The sequence below is a fragment of the Paramacrobiotus metropolitanus genome, unplaced genomic scaffold (assembly GCF_019649055.1).
Source record: "Paramacrobiotus metropolitanus isolate TYO unplaced genomic scaffold, Prichtersi_v1.0 Parri_scaffold0000015, whole genome shotgun sequence".
Taxonomy (NCBI): Eukaryota; Metazoa; Tardigrada; class Eutardigrada; order Parachela; family Macrobiotidae; genus Paramacrobiotus; species Paramacrobiotus metropolitanus.
The window spans coordinates 1,053,222-1,066,782 of NW_026570235.1; the positions used below are offsets into that span (position 1 = coordinate 1,053,222).

Sequence of the window (13,561 nt, forward strand, 5' to 3'; positions counted from 1 at the left end):
CTTTGTTGTAACTTTGCTGCAGCTTTTGCTATGAAGCACAATCCGGTTAAATTAGTGTTGGTTAGCAAATTAATTAGCTATCGTGAAGTAGACAATCTAATTATGTGCTTTTGAAATGGTATTAAGTACTACTTAATGCAATAGATGAGCTTATCAGAATGACCTTTAGTTCTCCCGAATAGCTCTGATTCAGAGTGTTAGCATTCATTGGACAACGCGTCGTCAGATAGGGGTGGACAAGCCGCAATAAGGGCCAATCAGCGTACGACTGAGTAATTTAGCGTCATTATGTGAGCGGAGAGCATATGTCTTCCTCTGGCTTACAGCTACGGTGTGTAAATTCTGTGTTCACGCGCATCAACTCAGGGTTTTACTGGCTTAACTCAATAAAACGATGGTGCATGTGGCCGTTGTTTCCGACCTTTCTCGATACATGAAGTCCGTGTGCTAATCAGCGTCCGACAATAATCTCTGCCTTTTGTCAAGTGCGTATTGTAAATGCCTGCTTAAATATTTTTTCTTTTCCAAGGGATTTTCTCTCCTAACCGCGGCGCATCACATTTACCTGATCATATCAAAATAAATCCCGTTGTTAAGCCGTGGACAAGCGACAATTCTGTATCCTTATTTGCCGATATCTCCACTTCTGATAATCCCTTATTCCTTCAAACCATCTGCAACGAATTCGGATACACATACACACACATTTGGTCCTGAATAGGAGCTCTAATCGGATGCCAGCGACGACCGAATGATGGCCTACATGAAATCGGACGGTTATGGTTCCTTAAATGGACTAGGCGGCATGGCAGGAGCCGGTCCCAACTCATCCTCGATGGCCTACCTAAAAAGTCAAAATCCCTACTCTGTCAACGCCATGGGACTCTCCACGGCGGCTGATCTACTCCATCAGAATATGGGCTACACCAATGGTAAATTGCAACTTTATCATTTATTCGAAAATTACTTAGAGCCATTCAACTGGCAAGTGGCAACCACAATAATACGGTCACGGAAACTAATTGTAAATAGGTTGAACATTTTAAACGTCCTTTACTACAAAAAATTAATTTAAAATAGGTTTGCATCAAATATTTGATTTGAATTACAGTTTACGACAGATTTAGCGATTGTACATGTGCTTAAACAAAACTTCCGAGTACGAATATCCTCAGCAACAACAACTTGAAACGGTTTTGTTTTTGCCGAAATATAGTTAATTCATCGGGACTGATCCAAAAAGTGCAACTGCATATTCGCAGTTGATGTAGAATGCAAGACATCAAGTAGAAGTACTCTGTATGCGACAAAAATACGGAAGTACATTTTGTGCCACGGCCTCAGACAGCAAAGTTGCGGCAGCGTCGGCTACTTATATTTTTTTGACTGGCCGCAGGCTGTATATATACACGTAACATATGCAGTTGCCAGACAAAACTCCATGTCATGGAGCATTTCGTATACAAAAAACGGATTTGAAAGTTTGACTGTAAATTATAATTGCAGCTGACTTGGATATTTCATAATTATTTTGACTATAATTTAGTAAAACTAAAACATACCACACGAATTAAAAACATAAACAATATCAGTTTTTAAAACTGCGACATTCGAATTGTGGAATGACATCTCCGAAATGCAACAAGGTAAATGAAATATAATAGTTTTCTTGTGCGCTTCTAAACTGATGCTCGGATGCAACAGCTCGGAATGTTGCATAATAAAGTCAATTGGTGGAATAAGTAGTTTTCTGGTTTATAACGTTAAAATGTGACCATAACGCTGAGCTGTAAGTGATTATACCAAACATTGTTTTCAAATTGGATACACACCGCCTTGGCCAAAAGATAATCTAGAAAAATCCAGATTTGCGCTCGGAAATTGCGAACAATGCGCACTGGCACGTATGCTTATCCCCAGAATTGACTAAGCAAAGCCGAGATCATCCTATGTTCAAAGCGTTATCGTTTGTCTTTTTCATGTAAACTTACCTGGGTCTCAAACACCAAACGGTATCAGTAATGTGGATGGAAACACTTCGGTGTCTAACGTGCTGAATGGTTCAAAATAACTTCTAATCATCTTATTATTCTTGTTGCAACTATCATAAAACCATACTAATTGCTCAAAGCGTAAGAAAATGATCAGGATTTCATGGCACTATAAACTTTAAATCGGCCATTCGCTATTATAGCTTATTTATCATTCATCGACATAATTATATCAATAACTCGCTCATTTTTCAAGTAGTAAATGTTTCAGCAAGGTAGCTGTCATTCCATATTATACGCTTAACTTTAATTATTACACCTGTAAATGCTCTGAATGTGTAAGATTTTATTGTTATCATCTGCATGCCGTCATTAGGCGACATATTGCAGTACAAATTCATTTCTACTACATTTATTTGAATATTATTTTAGTGTATATAGCTGCTTCTTCTGTTTATACGCTCTTGTCGATTACACGTTGAAAGGTTACTTGGTGCACTTTACTATTAGGATTATTCCATCTCATACTTGTAGAGGTATATATAGGTATATAAGAGATCTCTTATATACCTTGCTCGTAGGAATGCAGAAAATTTGCCTATCTAGTTTTTTTCCTATATTGGAAGTTCGGAAAAGATAAGTAATTAATTACAGAAAACTACCAAGATGAGAAAACCTGAGTGACCCTCTCAGTGAAGGGAAACCGGCGTTTTTTGAAACCGCGCACTGAAGTATGTCCTTAATTTACCAACGCCATTATTCATTGATTTTTATGAAGTACTAACATTTACTTGAGATGATGATGTTAATTGCACCATGTTTACCATGGGGAAATTTGACGACACACACACATAGAGTTCGTTTGGCGTAGTCGTCGGCTGCGCGCAGACTTAAGCCGCGGCGCGCAGTTTCCGCTCTTTTCCTTGCTGTCTTTATTTTCCCTTTGTATTTGCACTCCTTTGCTCGTCGGTTGCTTTTTTCTTGTGTGTATGTGTGTGCTTGGTAGGGCCTCTTGAATTTCATGTATGTCTTACGAGAACGTGGGGAAAGACAAATGACAGTAAAAAAGCTTCCATGCAGTTTGCACAGTCCTTGTGTTGACGCTGGGGATTAGTGTGCTCGTATTTTTACCGTAGGACGATCCTTGAGCTTGCAGCTGTCTCTAACCGACGTAACATTAAATTACGCCAAGGTTTTCTTTTCAAACATACTGGTTTCATTGGTATAATGCGGGCATGGCAGAATGTGTTGCCTTACAATCGTTCAGTGGAGCTGGACGAAATGATACAAAATTTGCTAGCATAAAAATGGACGCAACGCGAGACAAGCTGTCTGACATGGAAAGGTCAGCTGATCTAGTTTTTGCATCACGGACACACTAAAAACACTAGCAAATTTTGCACACAAGAAATGAGGATTTAAAGATAGGAAAAAAAGGGATGAAAAAGCGTTTGTGTTTATGAGACATGTGATTCCGTGCAGAATTCTAGGTACACAGCAGATTAATAAAGAATGAAAAATTTAATCTGATTAGGTTTTACAGTCCGCATTCAGTTTTTTAATGGCATATTATTTTCTTTGTGCAACAGATTCCTTTTTTCCGCCTGTTACCGCACCGCGCAAACAGCGCCGAGAAAGGACGACCTTTACGCGCAATCAGCTGGATTATCTGGAAGCACTGTTTTCCAAAACTCGCTACCCCGACATTTTTATGCGCGAAGAAGTGGCTATGAAGATTAATTTACCGGAACCCCGTGTACAGGTGAGAGTTGATCTGTAACGTGTGGATTCAGCATTTTCTATTACGCGTACCTAAATGAATGTACACGACGGACTTATCATATGATAATGAGCGCTAAGTTTCTTCGTGATACTGATTTTGATCTGCGCGTTATGCGGCGTATTACAAGCAGATTAGCCGTTGAAACCGTGACGATTATGAGATTAGAAAAACCGCAGATAAAACCCAACCAGATAACAATGGGATTATAAATGTAGCCATTTAATTTTTTTGCGTGTTGCCTCCATATATTATGCTGCGGCCGCGGTGCTACACTATGCCAGGTACACTTAAAGATTACTCGACGAATTAACTGATGACTGTTGACAGCGCGGATTTTCCAACCGTGTGTGTGCTTTCTCCCAACATACACAAAATAGGTCGCCCCAGTACACACAAGTGCGTCGGTTGAACAGGTCGCGCTGGATAAAAAAAATGAGCTCAAGCACACGCCAATTGTGACAAAATGTCTTGGGTTGAAATTTAAAATTCAAATACCGGTGGTAAATAAACGAAATAAATTGTTTGTATGGCGGAGCGGTCAAGTGGTTCATCTCGCATTCGGTACACACACTCGCACACATATACTGTGTCGGACGCAGGCCGTTAGCGCGCCGACTGCATCGCCAACTGCAGCTGACCGTATCGGGCCATGGCGACGTGATTGAACGCGCATGCAAGCAGCGCCGGTGTAATGTGCGTCCCTTTTAATCTGTTGTGGTATGTATGACGGCCGGGATGAAACCTGGGTTGTCTGTATGTCTCTTGGGAGCTGCCATACCATTGCCGAGTGTCATGGATCTGTTTGCATCGGGGCAGTGTAATAATCATAAATTCTTCACAATTCAATTGCCACAGGCTGATGCTGGGTGTTTCGCTTAAAATGTCGGTGGTACAGTCTGTGCATGCATGTGTATAAATGTAACATTATCGCTAGCAACAGTTCAGCTTAAAGACAAACAGCAAACATACACAGATATATTCCCTGGCAGGACATACCATCAGACGGTAGGAATGTTTCCCGGGTGCACTGTCGACATCTCCCGAAAGTTAATCGACTGCAACAAATTCTTGACAGTTCACTGCAGTTTGAATTTGCCTTTCCCGGGAACATTTTTCTGACAGCAGTTCCCGCCATAGTATTAACTACCGCGGAAGCCGTTTCTACAGTATTTATCTTTGACAGTACAAACGTGTTAAAAGTCTGGGTGGGCTCCGCTAATGTTACAGTTTGCACATACCACGAAAGGTCACACGATGCACCGCTTGTCTCAGCCGGCATTCACGCTTCCCACTGCCGGATGCATGGAACATTGTCACATTATGATACATACGCGAACTTCCGAAGTAAAGTGACAGTTGCATACATCGTTGAAGCAATCAAACAGTCTGGTGGATGTTGACGATTCACAGATCTTATATGTCATAAAAGGAAATAAGTGTTACAAAAGATGAATTCGCAATGAAATACTCGACCTTTAACGGATATATGCTACACGCAAATTTTTAAGGTCACGGCGCGTAACTGGCACATGTGCGGTTAACAACCCCGCTATAATCAAAACAGAATGTTGTTCTGCAATTATTCAGCGTTATTCAAGCTTTTTCGTATCTGTAATTCTGCTAAAAAAATGAGTGACGTCTGTCCTTTACGCATTTTATCTTTTACTGACAGTCAAACTGAATTACAGGTATGGTTCAAAAATCGAAGGGCTAAATGCCGCCAACAGCAGCAGCAAACCGGCGCCCACCAGACCAAGACACGCCCAAAGAAGTCCAAATCCCCCACAACCAACTCCAACGGCAGCGCCTCCAGTACACCCGTTTCGTCATCCGGCAACGGCGGCGCATCCACTCCACCGAGTGGCATCAAGACGGAAGCCACCCACTCGCCACCGCCTGCGCCTGCTTCCTATAAAACCGGTCATGTACACAGTAGCAGTGCCAGCCCGGTGCTGGCCGGCAGTATTACCTCCAAATACGAGAACAACCCCGCCAATGCCGCTGGTTCGGCCATCTGGAATCCGGCATCTATCGCCCATGCCGCCGCTGATCTCAGTGGGAACTGCATGCAGCGCAGCGCCGGACCCGGCTCCTTCGCCGGGATGCATCAGAATAAATGCCTGCAGATGGCGGATTTGCAGCCGGTTGTCAGTCACTGGTCGACCGGCGCGGCATCCTACCCGTCACCATATAATTATCCCAATATGAGCGTCGAATACCTGTCTCCCATGGGCAGCGCGCCCAATCACCATCACCATAGTCAACATATGCCGCAGTTTTCCCAGCATTTACCCATGGCCGGACAAGGTCATCCCATGTCCGGTCATATGTCCGCGCTAAGTGCCGGTGGCCAGCGGAGTGGAGGGGCATTTGTCAGTGACCTTTCATCCATGGACTCATACGGCATCTATCGATAGGATCGATCCGTAATAGACCGTAAAGCTAAAATTGTTCCTATATGACTTAATGGTATTTCCCCTGATGTACGTACAATACTCAAAAACAATATTGAAATATGGATTGTACACTCTGTAAACTAACGGACTCCAAATGGACAGTGACATGAGCTAGATGGCACGGTAGCATTTGAGTTCGTGAACTGATTACAAACATAATAATGTCAAGTTCAATCTATCCGTGTGCTAATATGGCAGTATAGCGGCATGAATGAATCCCTTTTTGCTCTTCTTATCCTGGTCTCGCATTCTACAAACTGGAAATAAATTCGCACTCTGACTCCGATGCCTTTAATAACTCATACTCAATAAATTCTTTAATACGATCTTAAATACTCGCATCCTTTGCAGTAATACCAATAACATCAAACCATAACAATTAACTGAAAGGTACCATAATAGGTGTATCCTCAAAGGAAATCTAGGACCAGTTATGCTCACGGGATACTGACTGAATACTACAGATCTGCACTATCCACCACCAGATTCCAATTAATTACTACGAGGCGAACTGAAAATCGTCATCGCACATTTTGCAACGAAATGTAGGCACAAATGCCAGCATCCATTTTCATAACGAAACACAATATATATACACGAAGCCAAATTGCCAATCACTGTTTTATGACAAGGGCACAACAACTTCAACGATCCCGAACGCCTTCAACTTCCCATCACGAAAGATGAACTGATCACCCGGCCGCAGACATTCCGGTTGTTTGATGAACTTCAATCCCACACTGGTCGGGTTAGCAGCCACTCCGCCATTCTACGGAAGCAGAAAATTACCATCAAATACATCTACACTGTGTTTCATTCATCTTCCCATCCGGGAATTTATATTACTATGCGCAGGAAGACCTTTATGTTCTCTCTTGTACCTGACTATCGACATGTGCAATCACAGCTGTCTGTCGAATATAACCGCAATGCACCGTTCCCTGGAGGCCAGCTGAGACCAGTTTCGTGTGCGTGAGAATCCTTAGGACTGCGCTGAATACGTAGCACGGCACCAGCGCCGAGGTAGGATCAGTCAGTACCATGCCCTGGAAAGAAACAACCGCAGCTGACTCTGGGGAAAAATTGGATCACGCGAATCCAGGTAGCACTTACTCGTCGGATAGGAAACCTTTCGTCTTCCACTACCAAACCAACTGCGGCAAACTGGCCGGTTCGTATACTGCAATTACAATACATTTCTGCTAACCTCCGAAAAACTATAGAAAACAAATTCCCCAAAGCAAAAGACACCCCAGGAAACGGATTGTTGTTCCTTTCTTACATTTTGCAGGGAGCATGACTGCGTTGAATGCTTTTTATCCGAGCTTTGGTGTACTGGCCATCGGCTGTAGGGCCAATAACTAGAAGATCATCAGCAGAGATCGAGCCCCTGCGAAAACCCAGTATCGTGGTAAAGTCAATGCAAAATCACAATGCAACAAAGAAAAAATAATGAGGCGTTATGCATACTGAAGATAAATAAGCCAGGCAAACAAATTAATAAAACTTGATCAATCTTAATGTGACAAACACAGGGATACAGAAAGCCGTATCGATACACGGATGCCATCAAATTGATACATTATGCTGATTTCCATTTTAAAGCGATGGCGAACTCAGGAAAATGCATACAGACATGATAGGGTAACGCAAGGCCATTACCTCATTAATATTCCCGTAATAACAATGCCAACACCATCCATTTTATAAGACTTATGTATCTGCCAAAAAATACGGTTAGATACACAACAGCGCTTTAGCATAAAATGTAGTAACAGGTGAATGAATGTTAATTACCTGAAATTCTGCGGGCTCCTGCGTCGACAAATCTCTCGATTTGGCGGCCACCGTGCATGGAAGCATACTGAGAAACTTTGTCAATAAATTCAAATTTTGCCCAGTAACATTTGAGATACTGAATACGGGGATAACGGATTCGCAGGCCAATCGCAATGCCGCGCCGATACAATCATCTTCCGTTCCAACCGGCAGTAGTGTATTCAGTCCCAAGGCTGACACTTCCAAAGCACTTCGAAGGGATTTCATAACCACTGCCAGTCGCGCAGCTTCGCAACAATCTGCTTTCGTTATCACCACGAACACCGGCAGTCGAAGAGCTGCTACCAATGCCAAATATTCCGCGGTGTTCTGATTGCAATCGCTGAGACCACTGATCACTAACATCACAAAATCTGGCTTCGAAGCCATCAGGCCGGAAATAGTCGAGCGAAAATATTTCTGATGACCGGCAAGATCCGTAAATCTGCATACCAAAACGAAATTGTCAACATATAAGGTGTTGCATATGCGCAATGCACGCTCTCATTGTTAAAAATGCGTGCCAAAACTTACGTAATGAGCTTGAACGACTGCTGAAAAATCTGTTCGGGCGTGTCCGAAATACTGTAGTTAACCACCTGAAGAAAATTAGTCGACAATCAAAATCAGTTTTAGAAAAACAGTAAATGAGTTTTCTTATGAGCAAAAATCCTTACAATACTTATTAAGCAGGAAATCGTGGTAAACATGTTGTTACAATATTCCTTCACACGGCTTTTACCGTGGAAAAGTGGGATAGAATTGCAGACTACGTGCTCACTGCCCAGCTATCGCGCTGTGAAACTGTCCAACGTAATGTTCATGTTTTAACTTCTTAGTAAATACTAAAACTTTTTAGTAAATAGTATAAATAGTAATAATAGAGTTAACGAAAAATCCGCAGAACTCGACAAACTTTCTCTACTGTTCCTGTTTCAGAATATCGAACAAAATTGATAATTCATAACCTATGCAAAAAATCCAGCATTACCAAGAAAAAACTAACTATGCAAAGGAGTCCAGTATTACCTGACCGTTTGTTGAAAACCCGATCATTTCCCGACACACGCTTGACGTCCGCCCGGTCTGAATTTCATGAGGATGTTGAAAAAGATTCAACCTTGCTTTTCCGCGACCGTTATCCAGTTCTCCAGACGAAAGAACACCGATTGTTGTACTTTTCCCACTGTCAACCGCTCCCAGAACGGAGATTCGAAAGTCCACAAACTGGATTACAGCAGCGTTATATATTTTCTTTTTCCATACATGTCATCTGTACACTGTTACCTCATCTGGATCATCTGGAGTCTGACGAAGCATTACTTCGGCAATTCGCTTTCCATTATGAATGAACTCTTGTATCAACAGAATCTCTGCCCCCAAACTGTAACATATACAAACCATAATTACACACATGAAATATACGCAACCAAACAACAAAAAGACTGAAACTGCTGCGATATAGATTGCTAATTAGGCAACATACTCTTGTTGTCTTGCAGTAATCACTTACAGTAATGAGTAATCATACTAATTTCAATCAAATGCAAGCAAGTTAACGCCACCAGAATAAAATGTAATAAAATGTGCAAAACTGGGAAGCTTTGCCAAATGCAATCCAATTTAACCAAATATTATCCCGATGCACAGAAATTTGAAATCACACGATGCATAAAAATCAAATCACTGTTTATCTGAAAATTTGCAATAGAAGTGAAATACTTTTTTGCCATCTGACTGATGGTCGACAATGATGCCTCCATCTCTTCGTCGCTCAACCCCACCAGCTTCCCATCGTCGCCCACACCGATTTCGTAGATGGCTTCTCCCAGACCCTCTCGTAATCGCCATTTCAGCTGCGAAGTCAGGTGTTGCAGGCGGGTATCATTAGCGGGAACGAGCTTGAGCTGTCACGAACAAAACCACATTATACTAACCAACCACAAAATGCACGAACATTACTCACCTTATATTCGATGTTGCCCAGAGGAGGCTACAAAATAATCATAAAAAATTGAAAATAAATGCAACCACGAAGCGACGTGAATATGACGGTACCTCAGGCGGCAATTGTCCATTTACGACGGGAAAATGGAACCCCAACTGGGCCACTTCAGGCACATCGAGGGTCTGCAATCGACAACAACCGCTCACTTAACATATCAACAAACACATTTAGAATGCAGAAAACCACAAATATACGAAATACAGCTGCATTCCGCTCAATCCACTTCACCTGCACACGTTCCTCTTTCATAACCATTACGGATCAGGTTTAACAAAACGAAACAAATCTAACCTTATTACAATTGTGTACTACAAAGCGAAAAATGCTAAATGTTTAAAAAATGCTACAACAATGAAACCCAGTCAGAAACAGCGGAGCGGAAAAGATATGACGACATCGTGTCTCATTTTAACGCAGATCTTTTTCGCTGTGCGATAAGATCAAAAGTGCGTATTTAGTGAGTTGTGACACATCCTATTTTATAAAGGGAAAAGCAAATTAGTCAACATTACTGATTACTTCGTCAAACGCTCATTTTCTGGTTATGATTAATTTTCATTAATGTAAAAACCATCAAGAACACAAAACACCAACACATCCCAGTTATATATTTCCAGATTTTATTAGAAATAACTACACACTGGTGACACTGGATATAAACAACTAACGCTAAAATGCTTGTGCCATATCTCATGATGTCATTTTCGTGCAAGAACTTATTGTTAGAAAGAGTTTAAGAAGGATAAAAAGGGAAGGATAAAAACTACTGTAAGACTGTAACTCAAACTAACCAGTAAAATACGAGCAACTTACCATTTATGAATTATTGTTCTCTCGTTTTGGTGTGATCGTCGCGACAATACTTAATGGAACTCCCAACGAAAATCAAGAAAATTCGAATCCCAGGCCTCGGCCCAACTAGTTCAGTTTTCTCGTTCCAATGCTGTTCTCATTAAGACACTTTCCACAACCACAACAAACGCTCAGTTTGAATGACTTTCAAATCGCCCTTTTCCAGCTGACTGCGGTTAACGAATGTTGGTGCTATTTTCGGATCCAGTCAGCCAGAATCCAGATCCGCCCAGAATACTGTTGGAAACGTGCAGCACCAACAACCGCAGGCTTGGTTCAAAAATATTCTACAACGAGAAACTTAATTGATAACAAAATACAAATAATTAATCCGCTTCGAAAATGGAACACCAAATGAACAGCATTCGCAATTTTATAGTGCAGAAAAGCACAACGTATGTACGAGGTTAGGGGGCATCCATAAATTACGTACGCAGAAAACCACGCTTTTTTCACCCCTTCCCCCCCCCCCCTTGGTAGCGGTTCGTCACGTTTGCTTGACCCCTCCCCCCAGGTTCGCTCAATCGTAATACATGGAGCTGACCACCCCCTCCCCCTGGGTTCGCCGGGGCCGTCACAGCTTGTCACATTTTTTGGACCCGTCCCTCCCTGGTTCGCTGCGCACGTAATTTATGGATCCCCCCTTAAAGACTTGTATCGTAGTTTGTATCGTATCGTAGTCGTAGGTATTGTATCGTAGTTTTTGTTCTGCTATGGAGTATGGACGTGTGTACAGTACCAGTACGTTCAAAAGTCTCACCAGTCAGTACGGTTCAAAAATACGGTCGTACGCGCTTCACGTAACAAGCGCCCGGGAACCTTTTCATATTATCGGAACAACAATCCAGTGCCTGAAAACTTGTTTTTATAGTGCGTGGGCTCTCGTAAGTATATGATGTGTTTAATTTTATTCGTGTGATGCAATCTTGTTTTTACAATTACTTGTACAATTATATCTACACATATAGTGCTGTAATCGGCCAACGTTTCAAGAATATGTAATTGTACCACATTGCTATTATTTTATTTGTTTTAATTTAACCACATAAAGCAGCTACAGAGTAGAAGTTTTTGGTATCGCCAGCTGAGCTGTCTAATATAATGACGTCAGCGCGCGTCACCTAAAGGGTTCAGCAAAAGGAATTCGACTTTTAGGTATTTAAATAAGTACACTAGTTATCGTTATCACAGATTCACAGTACATTTTTTCGAAATTTACACGTAAATACATACACCACCACGCTGCGTCGAAGTCTCGAAGACGGTTCTGACCGTTCTCGACGTCGTAAAGGTACAGTACTTATGGTTAGTACTAGCCGTTTTCGAAACAACCAGCCGAATAAAGCAATTGCAAAGTACGGCTGTGTTTTTTCACATGTGATAAGTATTGCCGGCCTAATTCTGTTATGAATCATATCGTAGAAGTCTAGAATGATGCAATAAAAAGGGAAGCTGATGCAATCTCACCAGAGCAAAATTATTTTCGCTGCGGGTTAGTAAACGTTACTGCCCAACTGGATAAATTACAACAGGAAAAACCACAACGAATCATCTTTTTCAAGACCAGTTATTTGTGGATACTGATTTTTTCGCTCGTCATGAATTAGTAAACCGCAGAAGGACTGTTTAAAAAGATAAGAACAAATCGAGGCAAGCACATGCTGCCTACTATCTATCACATTCGCAAACTTAATCATCAGGTTCATAACCTTGAATTTTATTTATGACGTTATGGGTCGAAGTCCAATGACTTCATCCAAAATACCATACATCTCTTCAGCCTGTAGTCAAAATTTCAAAAATACTAGAACTACGAGCATTAAAATTAATGAGCTAAAGGGATATGTACGAGTACATCTCGTGACCTGCTACATTCACTTCTTTTCAATTGCAGAAACTGGGGATTTGATGAAAACAGTAGCTAATTAAAAAAATGTCTGTCTGGTTTAACTATCAGAACTAACTCACCTAATTTCTAAGGATTCATCCCTCGAAGCATCCGGTGAAATCAGAAATTGACAACAAATAATAAGTGACATCGCCGGTAGTACACGTTGTATCGCAAAGTGGGGTAAAGGGTAAACTCGAGCAGTATGTAGTCTGGACCCACGGTCAGCAAAACGCGGCACTTTTTATTATTTTCGCTGGTCGCATATCAAATACTGTTATCCAATTAAATTAATAACAGATTTCTGGAATGAGTAAGAGTTTTGTTTAATCCTCACAATCCCGAAATGTACATATACGTTTTCCATCAGGCAATTAAATTACTGTACGAGTGGTACAAATTAAAGGGAAGCAGCAAAAATCACGTTTCAACTTTTCAAGCTGGCACGCGAAATGCCCATTAAATGTTTGGCGTATTAATCGTAATTTCGTTAGTGAATTTTAACGCAAGTCAATCCAGTTTGATTTGATAGCGGTGAAAAAAATGATACTGATATGATCAACATTCGACACTGAATCTGGTTGAAAGTTTTTTCCGAATATGACAGAGCTATACATAATACAAGTAATTTCAGGAAATTTGCTGAATGCTGCCGGCAGCGGTCGAAGCAGCCATAGACCGAACTTTCGAAGCCGGAAGTAGTAGCAGACGGTGTCCCTCTTGAAGTTGCAACTGAGTGTTTTAAAAACGCTTGTTCAGGTGCCA

The 13,561-nt window shown here is 41.5% G+C and overlaps 2 protein-coding genes across 5 annotated transcripts; one reads left to right on the forward strand and one right to left on the reverse strand.

Moving 5' to 3' along the window:
- Positions 1–357: 357 nt before the first annotated feature.
- LOC129584993 (homeobox protein OTX1 B-like) lies at positions 358–6,471 on the forward strand. 2 transcript variants are annotated; one of them, XM_055477468.1, is made up of 3 exons: positions 358–932; positions 3,581–3,753; positions 5,463–6,471. In XM_055477468.1, the coding sequence occupies exons 1-3, from the start codon at positions 752–754 to the stop codon at positions 6,189–6,191; spliced, it is 1,083 nt and encodes a 360-aa protein (XP_055333443.1). In that variant the 5' UTR covers positions 358–751; the 3' UTR covers positions 6,192–6,471. The 2 variants fall into 2 exon arrangements, with proteins under 2 accessions (XP_055333443.1, XP_055333444.1); XM_055477469.1 differs by lacking the exon at positions 358–932 and adding an exon at positions 1,547–1,646.
- Positions 6,472–6,521: 50 nt separating this feature from the next.
- Positions 6,522–13,318, reverse strand: LOC129584891 (GTP-binding protein 2-like). 3 transcript variants are annotated; one of them, XM_055477296.1, is made up of 15 exons: positions 12,877–13,318; positions 11,669–11,759; positions 10,870–11,195; positions 10,107–10,178; positions 10,015–10,041; positions 9,771–9,955; positions 9,336–9,432; positions 9,078–9,275; positions 8,583–8,647; positions 8,028–8,493; positions 7,893–7,951; positions 7,513–7,620; positions 7,344–7,410; positions 7,112–7,276; positions 6,522–6,999 (listed from the first exon to the last, which is right to left on the reverse strand). In XM_055477296.1, the coding sequence occupies exons 3-15, from the start codon at positions 10,870–10,872 to the stop codon at positions 6,853–6,855; spliced, it is 1,659 nt and encodes a 552-aa protein (XP_055333271.1). In that variant the 5' UTR covers positions 10,873–11,195; positions 11,669–11,759; positions 12,877–13,318; the 3' UTR covers positions 6,522–6,852. The 3 variants fall into 3 exon arrangements, with proteins under 3 accessions (XP_055333271.1, XP_055333270.1, XP_055333269.1); XM_055477295.1 differs by lacking the exon at positions 11,669–11,759; XM_055477294.1 differs by lacking the exons at positions 11,669–11,759; positions 12,877–13,318 and having other exon boundaries at positions 10,870–11,312.
- Between the last annotated feature and the right edge of the window lie 243 nt (positions 13,319–13,561).